Source organism: Alexandromys fortis, unplaced genomic scaffold (assembly GCF_014885135.2).
Source record: "Alexandromys fortis isolate MF-2015 unplaced genomic scaffold, M_Fortis_MF-2015_v1.1 scaffold_41, whole genome shotgun sequence".
Taxonomy (NCBI): domain Eukaryota; kingdom Metazoa; phylum Chordata; class Mammalia; order Rodentia; family Cricetidae; genus Alexandromys; species Alexandromys fortis.
Window position 1 is genome coordinate 635,228 of NW_026067923.1, and position 16,251 is coordinate 651,478.

Consider the following 16,251-nt stretch of genomic DNA (forward strand, 5'->3'; position numbering starts at 1 on the left):
ACAATGCTGCCCAAGCCCTCAGCCTGTCCTGGTTACCTGAAGCCATTCAGGGCAGATCTTCTCATTTTGAAAGCTCCACCCTTGGCAAGCTTCTTCCTCTCCCTGCATTCCCTTCTGCCTCGTGACAACTGGCTGAACTTGTGCAAGGGAATTCCAAACCTAGCAGTGCTCTTTGACCTTTTCTAGGTCATCTTTCTCTTCACTCAAGACCGCAAAGCAATGACAGGGCAAAGAAAATATTCCAGCCTCAGCCAATTTGTGAACCTACAAGTTTGGCTGCAGTTGCTTACAGGGATGAATTACAACCACCTCAGGCCGAATGTCCATCAGAAACCTCTGACTGCTGTGACTGGAGCCGAGGGGTGAGATGATGTGAACACAGGCAAGCAGAAGCGGGACCCGCTCCTCCCTCTCCCCTTTCTTTCCTGCTTCTGTTTTTCTCCTTTTCGTCGTTCTCCACGCTCCTTTTCTCCTTCTTTTCCTTTTTTTTCTTTAATCCTGTCTATCCTAGTCTCTTTCTTTTTTTTTTTTCCCATGCCCTCTTGATTTGGGCACCGATCAGGCATTCATTAAACTTGTGGAAATTCATCAAGTTGCATGTTCATAATATATTCATTATTTACAAATGTGTTATACAAGAAGAGTAAAAAGTTATGTGGGCTACTTCACGTGGCAAGTCTAGAAGCTGAATAGCATGAGATCATGGAGAAATTAAATGTGCAAAAGGATAGTCAGAGTGCCCTGATGAGATTTGTCCCTACCTGTGACACCAGCATTACAACAGTGCCAATCTTACTGGCTCCTGATTCTGGAGTTAGTTTTGGTTGGGTTCAGCTGCAGGATTCTTTGACTGGATTCCTAGGTAGCTCGGCTGGATCTGGCTTGCCTTGCACAGCTTTCTCACTGCCTCTAGCGACTGCTGCTGCCTGTCACCCCATCCCTTTTCTCCACATGGTCTCTCATTCTCCTGCTGGCATAACTAAGTCACAAAGACAGGATGCCGTGGTTTCCTTGGAACCTGGATGGAAAGATAAGCAATATCTCGGCACCAATTTATAGCTGCCAAAGAAAGTCCCAGGTCAGACACACAGAAGGTTCATGGGGAGCACTCTGGTGACCTGGCCAGTAGATGTCCCCATAAAAGGAAGTACTCTTTACTTCCTGCAGGAATCATTACTGTGCTATTTGTATCTAGAGAACTTGTTTTCCAGAAGCCCAACAACCAAAAGTTTACTCGAAATCCCGTATTTGAGTTTGGTGACTAATCCTCAATGTTAGACAACATTGCTTGGTTTAGCTAAATGTATCTGTGGGCTAGGCAAAGCCTGTGAGGCCTGCTTGCAACCTTTGTACCAGATAACATAATGCAAATAACAGGAATTCCTGTTCTCTGAATAAGTATAGAAAGGTAGTTTGGGAATATAGCTCATAGGAAAGTACTTGTTGGCATCTCTGAGGCCCTGGGCTCCATCCCCAGGCACTTAAAACAACTACAGAAGATTTTCAGAAATTCTCTCTCTCTCTCTCTCTCTCTCTCTCTCTCTCTCTCTCGGAGTGAGACATCAGTTTGGACTCTTTTTCTACCATCAACAATGGATGTAAAACAGAAACAAAGACATCATCTAGCATCTTCTTACCTCAGTCCTGTGTCTCCTTCCTCCCTGCTTAGACACCCCCACCTGGAGATTACTATCATTTGATTGCTGCCTTATTCCACTTTCTGCTACTAGAAACATAGTGGGGAATTTATAAACAATAAAAATCAATTTTCCCACAGTGTTGGAGCCTGTGAAGTCCAGGAACACATGTCAACATCTGGCCAGGTGTGCTGCCTTAGGACACGGCGGAAGGGTTGTGAGCTCACTCAAGAGAGGAAGAGAAAATTGGATTGAATGTGTTCGGTCTTCAAGAGCCCACTCCTGTTGCTACTGACCTACTCTTTGGTAATGACATGCATCCATTCACAGTGGCAGAGCCCTGATGGCTTAACCATCCCTTCAGGCAGGTTCCATATCTTCACGTTGATTCAACAGAAATTAAATATCAGCATGAGTCTGGAGGGGAGACATTCTTGTACCTCCAAGTCTAACTAAGGGAGTTGAAAAGGTAGTAAGGCCAGTCGAGAAAACCAGGACAGGGTGAAGTGCTCAGAGGAGGCTGTAGCCCAGAAAGTTCCTCACATCAGCTGTTATTATCGTGGGTGGTGATTATGTCTTCCCTGGTGTCCTCAGAGAATAACACGGCGTGCTCTCCAGTCTTGGCTGTTCTCTCCACGAGCGTTCAGTTGCCCCTTATCCTGGTCACCGCTATTTTGAGAGTGGAAATAGCTCTACACTCCACTTGCTAAGCTAAGCACGGGGCTGTGGGCACCCTGGTCTGACCTCTGAGATTTCCCCAGTACTTTGATGGGATGTTGTCATCTTCTATAATAAACTAGTTATCTATTTTATCTTCTAGAATAAACTAAAGGATGAGGGTTAGAGTCAGTCCCTGTGTCATTGCACCTCCCATGGAAGACACCTGTGGACCAGAGAATGCTGTGATTCCAAATCTGGCCTTGCTTGGGGGTTCTACCGGTGAACACGTGTCAGGGACACGTGGTGCCATCGTTATCCCAACCCCGTTGACCCTGGCTCTGGAAATCCCCACACAGAATGAGAAATAAGCCCCAAACAGACACTGCTGATATCACAATTTTAATTATATAATGAATGTATACTCTGTCCTAAAAACAAAACAAAACCTAGCCAAGGTACTCTGTACACACAGAAAGCCCTGGTCTCACAGCAAAGCCAGATGCTAGCACCATTTTCAGTGCCCCATGGAAGGCACGGCCAGGGACACAGACTCCTTGATTTTAGTTCTCAGAAGACAACCCCAACCCTGCGGGGCGTTCCAGCTGTGCTCAGGCTCAGCCACACTGCTTGTAAGCGCTCAGCTGGAGAAGCTTGCTTCAGCCCAGCACATCTTCCCGGAACCCAAACCACATGAGTCTTGTTCCCAAAGGGATGTGACTACATCCCAAAGACAAACACATTGCCAGATTCTGGGTCCTGGGACAGAGAGGCTGGACAACTCTGCTGATGGAGAAAATGGTAATTTCCCTGAGTCTGCTGGCCAACGTGGCCTGCCTGGGTCTTCTGAAGAAGGACCAGAACGCCTTTACCTAGAGACAGGTAACATTTATTATTTATGGGGTGTCATATAGGAATGCCAGGCACTGTGTGTGGCACCATTCTAGTCAAAGTCAAATCAAAACTAGGAGTCAGTCTGGACTTGAGATGCCTTCAGCCAGAGGCCTGACAGGGCCACTGACGCGGCCACTTGGCGTTTGCACTTGGTGTCACGGTGTGCGCTCCAGCTGCAGGACATCAACTTTGCATTTAAAACACGGGTGGGTTAGTGTGATGGGCTCTACTTCCTGTGACTAATTTAAGTGAGTAGTCAGGGGACGGACAAGATGTCCAGGTTCCCGGAATCCAGCAGCCTAGGACAACACACAGCGGAGCGCATTTATCTAGAATGAAGTGGGAAATGACTGTTGCCTGGAAACAGTGGGTAATTAAATCCATGGTTTGCTTGTACTGCTGTCCACCCTGACCTCAAAACCTGAAATTTAAGATGACCCTTGCAACAATTTCCCTTTATACAATGTTTGATTGCTTTTAAAATTAATAAACACAAATGGTAAAAAAAAAAAAAAAGATAAATCTAAATTAAACCATGAAAGGTTGGATGCTTTTAGGTTTTTGTTTTCGTACTTGAGGCTGGTCCTCTGTGGCGCAGGCTGACCTGGGCCTCACTGTTTAGTTGAGGGTCTTCTGCTTCCACCTGCAAAGAGCCGGAATCCCAGGAGTGGACCCACTTTGCCTTGTTACATTGCATCCTTCCAATCCTGTGAGAAGCAGGACTATTTCGTGTGTAGATAAAGTCATCATAAGGAATCACATTGTGGCATTTACTCTTCTTTACACCCTCCCCTCTCCAATCAGGGCAGAGAGATGGCTCAGGGGTAGGGTACCTGCTGTTGAAGAACAATGGCCTGCTCAGAACTCACGGAAAAGCCAGGGGCCGATGCACGGGCAGAGACAGGTGGCTCGTTGGAGCCCACTGACCAGCCACGCTAGCCAAAATGGCAACCCCAGCTCCAGAGAGACCCTGTCTACAAACAAAGAAATAAAGGAACAAAAAACAGAGGAGGGCAATAGAATATGACATCTTAAAATGTGCACACATGGGTTAGTGAGTACTCCTGAATACATGCATGTGCACACAAGTGCGCATGTGCACACACACAGAGGGGGCTTTATTCTGCGTCAGACCCCCTGAGCCTCTTTCCCAGAACTCTTCCAGATTCAATTTCCAGGCTGAGGGCTGGGTCAGCTCACTTCAGATTACCAACTGCCAAGAGTCACAGACCTCAGACAGACTTCTAAGGAAATGAAGATACACTCATGAGCTCCCATAAAATCCTTTTTCTCCCTCATTTCACGGAAGAGAGGGTAGAGGGAGCTGAGGGGACATGAAGGGTCCTTCCACCTCTGTCACAGAGGGTGACAGCAAATGAAACACTAACATTGCCAATCCTGACGCGAGGAGGGACAAGAGCAACAGCCCAGGTTAAAATAGTGATTGTTTGAGTTAAACATGATTGAGTTCAGAAGTTTGTTCTACATTGAATGCTTGCACCCTTTCCCCCAAATTCTTCTGCTGAACCCCTAACCTTTAGTGTGATGGCTGGAGATGGGTCTTTGGGGGTCCTTAGTTAGAAGTCATAAGGGTGATGGGCTTGTGCCAAACAACTCTCTCTCTCTCTCTCTCTCTCTCTCTCTCTCTCTCTCTCTCTCTCTCTCTCTCTCTCTCCCTCCCTCCCTCTCCCGACCCCGCCCCTTGCCACACAATTAAAAAGATCACATGGTGACAAGGTAGCCTCTGACAGGCCTGGAAGTTCTCACTGACTAGACCGGGCCCCTGACTAGACTCTGGCCATGGCAGGCCCCGATCCTGGACTTGTGTTGTCTAAGTAGCTTATCAACAGGCCTGATTCCTGTGTCCAGGGAACTTTCCTCTCATCTAAAATGGTTTTCATATAGGAGGAAGCTGCTCACAAACACCTGTAACTCTAGCTCCTGAGGATCCAATGCCCTCTTCTGGCCTCCACAGGTGCACACACAAATGGCACATGTTCCAAGATACATACATATAAATAAAAAAGCATAAATCTTTTTTAAAAAGGAGAGTTCTGGTTAGGGATAAGGAATGCTTGTAGGAAGAACTGCAGACTCTTACAGGAAGAAATAGAGGGCACTGGGGAATGATGGGAGACAGGCGGAGGGGAACAAATGAGAACTAAGGATAATGACACCTATGTATGAAAATGTCAGGATAACATCTATGACTCTGTAGACTGACCTAAAATAATTTAAAATCAATGCAGATTTTGTGTATGCGTTCATGAAAATGTGCGTGTGTGTGCGTGTCTGGAAGTACAGAAGCTAACACTGAAGCGCCTTCCTTCCCTTTTGCTCTCTGCCTTACATTTTGAAACAGGTTCTTTTACTGAATTCAGAGTGTGTGGACTGAGCTGAGTGGCTGGCCAACAGCCTTGGGACCCACCCACTTGTCTCCTCCGCATGGTGCTAGCTCTGGTTACAGATGAAAGCCATTTCTTGCATAGCTGCCAGAAGCCCATGCTCAGGCCCTCGTGCTCATACAACAGGCAGTTTACCAGCTCTACAGGAAAGCGACTCTCAGCACATACTGGCAAATGTCTTCAAGCTCTGTTCATTCGGGATAGAGTACATGTTCTTACCCAAGTTCTTACATCACAAATGAACGCTCCACAACGTGATCGCCTACTGACAAAATCCTCTTTGAAAAGCACTTTAAAAACAAATATTTTTATTTCACCATGAATCCCTTCAGCTGCTCTGTGCTGCACTGTGGCTCAGGATTAAGACCACCCCATTGATTTGAAGGGGAATTGCTGTACCCCAGTTGCTACCACAGCACTGAGCTTGGTGCGTGGCCACAGCAGCTCCCACAAGCACCTACTCTTCACTTCTTTTAACAATAAACTTTTTGGCCTCTTGAAAACAAAGGTTATGACAGAGACTGGCAGAACATTAGGTGGGCACTGATGGGCATTTCAAGAGATTGTGGTTAATCTGAAACACTGAGCAGATCTGAAACAGCTTCTCAAGACACAGACTAGTAACATTTTAAAGTCTTTATCAGATATGGCGCTGTAGTTCTAGAAGGCAGTAGTGGTGTCCAAGAATGGCAGGCAATGAGCTTGTGGTCGAGCTCATGCCCATGTCCTGTGCATCTTGGTAGATGGTTGGACTCTGTAAACAGTTACCACAGGAAGGTATTCATCACACTTGAATTTCCCACAAGGCCCCTCCATGTAAATCTCTTTACAGGTAAGCATCTCATCTTTGAGAAGATCCAGTGGGAAAACTTGCCACAGAAGTTTACAAGCAGGAAGATTCAGTGTGGTTTTCATTGGCTCCCTCTTCTATATCGTATTCACTCCGCAAACATTTGTTGGCATTCTCTTTGCATTGGGCACGATTTCAGGGTCTGAAGACTAAAGAACCCACAATGTTCCTGCTATGTGTGGCTCCCATTGTAGCAGGCAGAGACAAATAAACCCAGACCACAGGATTCAGAACAGTGGGTTGCATGTCCTCAGTTCGGGGTAGCCGTGAGGCAATGAGTGGCTGGCACTGGCTACAGAAGCCTATTGCACATCTGTTGGGTGGCTTACATCATCCCTTCCTCCAATACAAGTCTCAGTTCCCTCATCTATACAATGGGAAAGGGTCAAAGTAGATGATTTATTTGGGGCCCTTACTGGTTCTTTATGTTCTTATGAGAACATTGCATACAAAACCAAGAAGCAGCTGTTTGGCTACTTTAACATTTTAAAGATTTTTTTAAAATTAAAATACAATAAATCTTGAAGTATTCCATGCACATTGAATATTTTAAAAGTAATCTTATCTTTATCTGTATAGTCACCATCCTTGGCCATATAAGAATTTATTTATTCATAAAAACATATTCATTTTCAATGTTGATTACGAATCCCACCTCATTTGTGGAATATTCCCATCCTCCCGTGAGTGTCACTCCGTTACTAACCCATAGAACTGGCTTTGTGGTCCTGTGTCATCTTTCAAACCAGCATATTCGTTCATCAAAACATGTGTCAGGAGTTGCTTTGAAGAGGACCCCCAAAGGACCCTAGGCTTCCAGGAATCCATAGATGCTCCTAGGACGTGAAAGGAACTCTAAAATTTGGTCTCTAAAGGACACCATACCCTCTGAAAGGGGAAGTGGGTATCCAGATTTCACACGGGGACAATGTGAATGACTACTGCAACTTCTGTGCAAGTCGTGTTGGAATGTTACTGTATCAGTTCTCAGTGTAAGCAAAGTCACTCATTTTTATAACCTAGCACTTTTCCCCTAAAGAAGTCATAATGGCAAAATGGAAGGGTAAATAAGGCTAGTCTCCTGCTTCTTAGCTGGAAGGCATTATGACGCCTCTGATTCTTCTGGAAGGCTAATTTCATCCACTGGGTTGCTTATGGAGAAATCCAGCTTTTTGGTCAATCCAGTGGCTAAGTAGAACAGGGATTCTATAAACGGAGAAGCTTGTCCTTTATCTGAACTGGATTCCCACTGACGCCTTGGAGACTCTCTCTGTGTTTATCTGGTTGCTATGTTTTGGCATACCCTGCACGTGTTTACAGATTTTATCAGATAGGCTCAACGATAAGGATACAACTTGGCAGTATCTTTGGAAACCAAGGGAAACTTCTTGTTCAGCATTGGAATTTAATGCCTTCCTGTTGTCAAGATGCACCGTTGCTCTCCTCAGAAGTGCCTAATGCTGGTACCTAGGCAAAACCTGTTTTGTCTTAACAGTGACTGAAAAGGAACAAAAAGCAACTTCTTGGCTTAGTTATACCCTCACATCAGAACCAGAAGGATACAGCCTCATCTGGAATCTTGAGGACTCTGAAGTGACTCTCCACACTTCTCCCTGATAAACAATCTCTTAAACAGGGCTGTATGGACAAGCTGAGGGCATGTCTGGTGGGCCCCAGCTGCATAGATGAGCATCCGAGGAGAACAAGAGAATCAGGTAACTTTTGACAACTTGCATCCCAGTTACAGGCAGGTTCTCATTAGCAAAAGAGATGGGTTCTGATATCTGTATTTGGTATTGTTTGAACAACACCACCAACAAGAACATAAGCACTTTCCTCAAGGACAGAAAGGAGGAATAATGAAGGCTTGCTTATGCCGAGTGTCCTTCCACCAACGTGACCATTGTCCCGCTCAGCCTCTCCAGAAAGTCCAGTGGGTTGGTCCCAGGAGTGCATCAGGCCTGACTTTGGCTGTGAGGCCCTTGGGAGGTCACCATATGCAATGCATTCTCCACACTGGAAGTCCTTGGGTTGCAAAGAAGTCTGTCTTAAGTCCAAACCTCCATGGGCACAATGGCTTCTTTGGTTCCGACAGAAGGCAGCAAGTTTTCCTCAGATAAGAAATAAAATGGGAACTGCACCAAGAAGCCTCGGATCTTTCTCAGTTCTTCCTCAGCACGAATGGGGTCATCTTTTGCCAATATGGGCTTGCTTATGAAGTCTCTCAGCTGCATTAGGTTGTGCACTTCGTCATTTGGGAGGCAACGGAACACCTGTTAAAAGACAAATTGGAAACGGAGTTACTTATTTAAAAGCAAGTACACGGACCTTATGGAAGAGATTCATCCCAACAGCTTTGTTTTATGAAACAATTTTATGCCAAAGCACAGGCTGAAGGGTTACTGTTTACATCTGGACGTAGTGGCACTTGCCTACCTGTAATCTCCAGCACATGGGAGCTGAGGCAGGAGAATCATAAGTTTAAGACCAGCTGGGCTATGTAGTAAGTCCTGATTTCAAACAACCAACCAAACCAACCAACCATAGTTGCTGCTTTTGTTTCTGCTTTGGTTTTTTTTTTGAGACAGGGTTTCTCTGTGTAACAGCCCTAGATGTCCTGGAACTAGCACTGTAGACCAGGCTGGCCTCAAACTCAAAGAAATCCACCTGCCTCTGCCTCCCAAGTACTGGGATTAAAGGCCTGCACCACCACCACCTGAGTATAGTTGCTGATTTTTTATGCTACAAAGACACTGTGAGACTTCTTTTCATTTCAAAAGCCCACAGCCACATTCTCATTTTATCATCTATAGAGCTCATTAGCCACAGAATAAAGACAAGCTGGCAGTGAGGAACGCATGCTGGGAGGAAATGCTAAAATGGCCAGCCCTGAGTTTCACTGGAGATTCCCATCTGCCGGGTAAATTGCAAGTTTGATTAGTGTTAACAGTCGTTAGCATCTAACACTTTGCTGACTGAAATACACTCCAGACACCACAGCAGTTTACCCTGCATATTTCAGAAGGCATTGGATAAAAATGAGGACAGGAATCCACAGACTCAGCATCATTCCCGTAGCCAAGAGACATAATTCCACAGGGTCATGTGCAGGTTTATCCCATTGTGACCAAAATGTCTTTTCTCTCTGTTTCTTTCCAATTTCAGGGGCTGAACAGGCAGTACGATGGGTTTTCAACATTCTGCCCCACTAAGAAGATGTCTGTCCAGAAGGGGCTCTAGGAGACCTGAAGGAGGACACATTCTTACCCAACTTCTCACACAGATGGTCAACAAATCTGAGGTAACCTATCCACCATCAAACAACACTTAACCCCTTAATAACCGCAAGGAAGAAAGGAAGGGTTGGGAGAACCAAGCCACCACACAGTTCGTGTGGGTAACCAACTGAGATGGGTTGAGTACCAATGTGCTCATCTTTGGATCCTATCAACCTATCTTCTCTGTCGCTAAACACCTTCAAAGGCTGCTTAGTCAGGTGCTAGTGATGCTGTTGATGAGAGTCCATCCTATGGTGGACAGGATGTCACTAAGGCCTCTTCTAAGTGATAACCCAGGGCCTCGGGCATGCTAGGCAAGGACCCAACCACTAAGTTACATCACTAGCCCTTTGATCGTTGCATTTCAATGTCTACAAAGAGATAGCTTTACAACATGGAGGCACACTGATTATTTTATACTAATAATATTCTATCTGTCTCAGTAAAATTATGATGAGAATGAATGAAAAGGGGGGAGGGGATAAACCTCACCTTGTCATAAATGGTAGCATTCCGAGCTGCTGTCGAAACCCAAATCTCCTTGAAGAATTTGTCACTTACAGGATCCTGAAGGTCCTCACTTGGATCAGAAAGATAGCCAAGGACAAGCCTGAAATACAAGAGCCTTCGAATGAGTGATGGGAATAGAAGTTCCCAGTGACAGCAGCAAGGCAGATCATCTTTCCAAGAGACAGAGATCTTTCCAAGGGAAGACAAAGAAGCCATGAAACCCATTAATATCTCCTTTTGTTCTAAAAGAATCTTTGCAATGTGGCTCAACATGGCCAGACCCTTGACCATTAAGGTTAGCACCCAAACACTGGCCAGAAGGCAATGTGAGGAGCCTTTTCCAAGGATTATCCCACTAAAGCCCAGCTGTAATCATGCCCATTTTACAGACAAAGGAATTAAAGCAGGAGAGACCACAGAAGCCTGGTTGTAGCTCATACAGCTGTAAGAGGTGAAGACGCGGTGCCTCCACAGGATGTGACCTTCCATCTTCCTCCCTGCTTCTCCCACACTCCCCACTCCCTCAGTCCCCTCCCTGCTTTTTCTACACTTCCCACTTCGTTTTGATCCTACTCTGCCTTCCCTTTTAGCTTCCTACCCATTCCTTGGGTCAAGCACTATGTTCAACTCTTGGATATAGAAACGAGTAAGAAAAACATGACTTCTCTTTACACAGTTAAATTTGGTGAATGAGCGAATTGTCAACCCTGGCAAGAAGAGGTCATTGCAGTTGTCACAAATAGGGTGTGTTCTGAAAGGGGGAGATGGGGGTGGCTGGGTTACCAGCTCCAGGTGCAATCATTTTGGGTTTTGCTGTACTCATTTTCCCCTTTTATTGGCAATAGACTCTTTTCTCTACAATGTATCCTGGTTGTAATTCTCCCTCTTCTACTCCTCCCAGCTCCTCCCCACTTCCCCTCCCCTCTCCTCTGGATCCATGCCCCTTCTGTCTCTCACTAGAAAAGAACAAGCTTCTAATAGAAAACAACCAAACATGACAAAATAAAATATAGAATAAAACAAAAACCGCCACACTGAGTCCAGACAAAGCAGCTGCGATGTTTAAAGACTCAGAATAAGCTCTGTCTGTCAGTCCTTCTGAAGCCCCCATGTCTGCCCCTGCAGGTGACACTGGGGAGTCTGGCACTTCCCCACTGTCCTCCTCACCTGCTTTGTTCTTATGTCACTTTCATTCTCAGCAGGTCCATCTGCCACTAATAGAATACAAATTCTTTGAGAGAGCATGGCTTGGCTACTCTCATATCTCTGTGAGTGCCTGACATAGGAAGTCATACGTGAAGAGATCATCTAAACTGATCACATATAATCAAGAGATCATATGTAATAGCGAAAAAACACCAAGCAGAAAAAAGATAAGATTCAGAAGCCATATGAATAAGGTATAATAACCATCATTCTTTAAAGCATCTGTAGATAAGAAAGCATTTCCAACAGTTGACTACTTCAGGAGACTCTGCTTTGGGAGTAAGCACTGGAGCTTACACAAAGCTTTTCTCATGTGAATTCAGCAAACAGCAGAGGTGTCTGCTAACTACAGAACAACTGGAACACAGGCTGTATAAAGACTGGTTTTGATGTTAAATGAATGAGAGGACACCTCACTGATGACATCAGACAGAGGAGTGAGAATACAACATGTAAACAGAGTCAGGAGGATGGCTGCAAGTTCAAGAACAGCCTGGTATACACAGTGAATTTCAGGCTGCCAGCCTGGGCTACAGAATGAGACTCTGCATATAAACAAACAAACAAACAAACAAATAAATAACAGCCGGGTGAAGAGATTCATTCTATTCCATATATATCTCTAGATCTGGATAGAAAGACACACAGACACACATACATACACACACACACACACAGTAGAGTAGTAGTAGTTAGAAAACACGTTGACCTTGAGGACAGTGGCAGATAAGTGGCATTGTCATTTGCCAGGATGAAGGATTTGGTGCGTAGTCCAGTTACTATGCACAGACTTGGAATTCAGTGTCGGGCCTGTTGATCCATCATTTAAACACACGTGGTGATACTGAGTTGGTATTTTGCTAAAGGGATTTGGAGTGTGGAACGGCTTGGCTGAAAATACCAACCTTTGAATTGCCCTCATTTATGTGCCCAGAAATCCATTTTTGTAAAGAGTTCCTCAGAGGAGTGAGCATAAACAGTGAAGATGGCCCAGTGTAGCTGGAGGGAAGAGGGGCTGGAGAAAAGGCAAGGACACAGAATCCCATAAGCACATGGGAAAATATGGCAAGGAGAATTTTGTCAAATTTAGGCAAAACTGACTTCTGTGATCTTAATATGAAATGTCACCAACAGAGTCATGTGTATGAACACATGATTGCCAGTGGGGTCATGGTTTTGGATCAGAAGATTGTGGGGTCTTCAAGATGTAAGTCTTTTTTTTTCTTGGATTTTCGGGACAGGGTTTTTCTGTAGTTTTTGGTGCCTGTCCTGGAACTAGCTCTGTAGACCAGACTGGCCTTGATCTCCCAGAGATCCAACCGCCTCTGCCTCCCAAGTGCTGGGATTAAAAGCATGCGCCACCACCGCCCGCCAAGATGTAAGTCTTTAGGAGAGGAAATGTCACAGAAAATGTGTCCCTGCAGCAGGTCTTGATCTCATCTGTCTGTCTGTCATCTGTCATCTATCTCTATCTCTCCCTCCCTCTCCCCACTCTGTCTCTGCCTTGCCTCTCTCTCTCCCTTTCCCCACAACCTTCCTCCCTCCCTCCCTCCTTTCCTCTCTCCCTCTTCCTCCCCTTCCTTCCTTCCTGATGGGACTAGACACCACAAGTTCCTGCTGCTTTGCTTTTCCCAGCATAGTGGCCTTGCGTCCCTTGAACTGTGAGCTAAGGTAAACTCTCCTTAGCCTGCTTCTGGTCAGCTATTTGGTCACCCCAATGGGAAAGACAACCAGCCTGGTGACTGTGGTTTAGTAATATGCATGCCATTCTGGTGTTTTCCTCTCTGGGTGGGCAGCAAACGCGGACTTACGTCATGGTTAAAGGTTACAGAGTTGCCCAGCACATACAGCTTATGTAACCAATTATTTTATGACGGACATTTGTGTCATTTCCAATATCTTATTAGTATGAGCAAAAATCATAATGCCGCAGTTTAGATACCATATGTAACATTTGGTGATTTCCTGAGGAATTCCAGAATGAAAATTCCTGGGTTAAAGAATATTTGAAACTAGGCAGTGGTGGAGAGAGTTCCAGGACAGCCAGGGCTACAAAGAAACCATGTCTTAAAAAAACCAAAATAAGAAAGCAAAAAGAGAAAAAAAAGACTATTTGGACTTATTCCAGGACAAGCTGTGCCGCACCAAACACTCTCCATGCATCTCCAACAACAACCTGCGAAAGTTCAGTCTGTTTCACAGGTATTAAATGCGGCCAACTTCCACCTCATTCTGTGCTTTTCTGCTACATAAAGTCTCTCTAAAGCAAATACCAGGGGTATACTACAATTCTTCAATTTTATAGCCTCAAAAATTCTATTTCTACTTTAAATAAAGTTTGCCTTTTATTACATGAGAATGGCTGTAAGGAAAATGACCCCAACAATGTCAGCACACCCCTGGCTAGCTGCTGAGAATTCAAGCAAAACTTTATTGCACAAATCTGAAGAATAGAGAGGCTACGGCAATAAATCAGTTGGGATAGTTCCCTAACTGGGGAAACATCAAAGAATCTGAAAACCCAGCGCTAGAGGTAAAACTTCCTTGAGTTTATTCTTTAAACAAGAGGTGAGATAATGTATCCACCCACTGAAGAGTTAAGGACTGGATTGTAGGAAAGCCATTTAAATAAGTCTCTAACAGGCAACACTGAGTTCTAGGGTAGTTTTCCTTCTCAGCGTTTACCTACATGAAAATGAACAACAAAATACATGAAAAAGTTTGGATGATCTGAGAACAAGGTCTGAAAGAAAATGACTTTGACTTTATGCCCATGCATATTTGATATTTAGCCCCAAAATTAAGGAGACAGATACATTACAAAAAACGTTTTCTGTTCTTTCCACTCTGCACATCTATCATCTAAAATGGTTCTGAGCTCACCTGGTGCTGATGGCTTCTGCTGAGTGATGGTTGTATCTGTGATGTTTTGGATACTTTTCTAGGGTTTAATGGGCTGTTTGGCTCATAGTTGTGACAGTCACTACAGAACCCTGGTGGTTGATACTGTATCTGTTTAGAATTGCTTTCCCGTTGAAATGCGTCTCTGAATTTCTATTTAAAAACAGCCCAGATGGAAGACGGATTGAAGCTGCATGTTACAGTGAGAAAATAGCTGTGCTCTAGGCTACAATGTTTATCTTTAGGAATATTTCCAATACAGCCAGGGGAAATTGACATTTTTTGTGGTGTTTTGTCGCATATTATCTGTATCTGCCAAGGGATAAAGTTAAAACCATTGTTCAAAAAAAAAAAATGCCTTTTTAAGACAGTGTGAAAATTTCCAGGAAAAATAACATACCTGGGAATTAACCTCCCATGAAAGGTTGGGGTAAGTATAAAGGGGAAAAACGAAGTTTTACCAAAGATCCATCCTCTGTTATAAAAATCCTAAAACGTCAGTAAAGAACAAAGAACTGGCATGGGAAGATGGCTCAGCTGGTACAGGGCTGGCCTTGCAGGCATGAGGACCTGAATTCAGTCCCCCAAACACACAGTGGTATGTGCTGGGAACCCCAGTGTTGGAGAGATGAAGATCCCAAGGGCCTGCTGGTCAGCCTGAGAGCCTGGTAAAATTGGTGAGGCTATTGAAACATGGCTTGCTGGAGCCAGCCTGGCCTAACTGGTGAATTTCTGGCCAGTGAGACCCCGCTTCAAAAAAAAGATGCACACCCTCGAAGGAAAAACACGAAGTTGTCTTCTGACCTCCACATGCATGTATACTCACAAGCCCTGCATACACACGGGCACATGCACACACATACACGGGCACCTGCACACACACGGGCACATGCACACACATACACGGGCACCTGCACACACACGGGCACATGCACACCTATAAACATGCACACCCATCTGAGAAAGAGAGAGAGGCAGAGAATAAAACATCTTCTAAATTAAGGCCCGTGCCTTCTTCTCCAGTAAGATGGCTCAGTACAACAAAGATGTCATTTGTTAAATGCCATCTGCTACACTTCCAGTTAAAAAGAAAAGTATGGACATGACAGAATTTGAGTAAATAGTTCTAAAGTTCATGTGAAAGAATGAATATTTAGAATGACCGAATGTGTTCCAAAAGCATGCTACACTGAGGAAGCCGTGAGACCATACTGTAACAGTAAAGCTGAGGCCACGAAAATGAAAATGATGTCACACTGGTGTGTAAGAAAACAGACTCTCAGTGTGATGTAACTGATGGGAAGAGAGTCACATGGGCAGCAACAGCAGTGTCATAAAGGAGTGTTTAGCATCAGATAAACTCCTGGATGTGGGGTGCACACCTGTCACACCAGCATTTGGAGGGTGGAGGCAGGGGACCAAAGTCCAAAGTCATCCTAGCTACAAAGTGAGTTCAAGAAAAAAAAGAAAGAAAAGATAAAAACAGAGTTTTGTTTTTGTTTTAGCAAGGTATGGCGGCACAACAGCAAATGTTTAAAAACAAGCAGGTAAAAACTACGACCTCACACACCTTTTGACCTATTGAAGGAAAGAAAATCAAGAGACGCTGTCTCATTTCCTACACTAAAACAGGCTACTCTGTTAGGCAGGGCCGTGCACACTTGAAATCCCATACCAAAATGGCTGAGACAGAAAGGCTCTGAGTTCAAGGTAAAAAACAAGTAAATAAATAAAAAGAAGCTACAAATGTTAAATGCAAAATGTAGAACGCAAACATACTAGGAAAAACCAAAAACTAAAATCCAAAAGTAACTGTTGATCTTAGACTGTGTGTGTGTGTATGTATTCAGCAAAAAGGTAAAAGAAAAAAATAATAAATTTGGTTAATAATACCTGAATAATTTTACTCTTAA

The 16,251-nt window shown here is 44.4% G+C and overlaps 1 protein-coding gene across 4 annotated transcripts in view; it reads right to left on the minus strand.

Annotated features, from left to right (window-relative positions):
- Positions 1 to 6,988: 6,988 nt before the first annotated feature.
- The window catches only part of Pld1 (phospholipase D1), a 217,470-nt gene continuing 208,207 nt past the window's right edge, over positions 6,989 to 16,251 (minus strand). For all 4 annotated transcript variants that reach the window (XM_050142099.1, XM_050142100.1, XM_050142101.1 and 1 more), the window contains 2 exons: positions 10,214 to 10,331; positions 6,989 to 8,716 (listed from right to left, as the gene is read on the minus strand). In XM_050142099.1, coding sequence (XP_049998056.1) covers positions 8,492 to 8,716; positions 10,214 to 10,331 — 343 coding nt within the window. In that variant the 3' untranslated portion in view covers positions 6,989 to 8,491. The remainder of the gene's footprint in view (positions 8,717 to 10,213; positions 10,332 to 16,251) is intronic.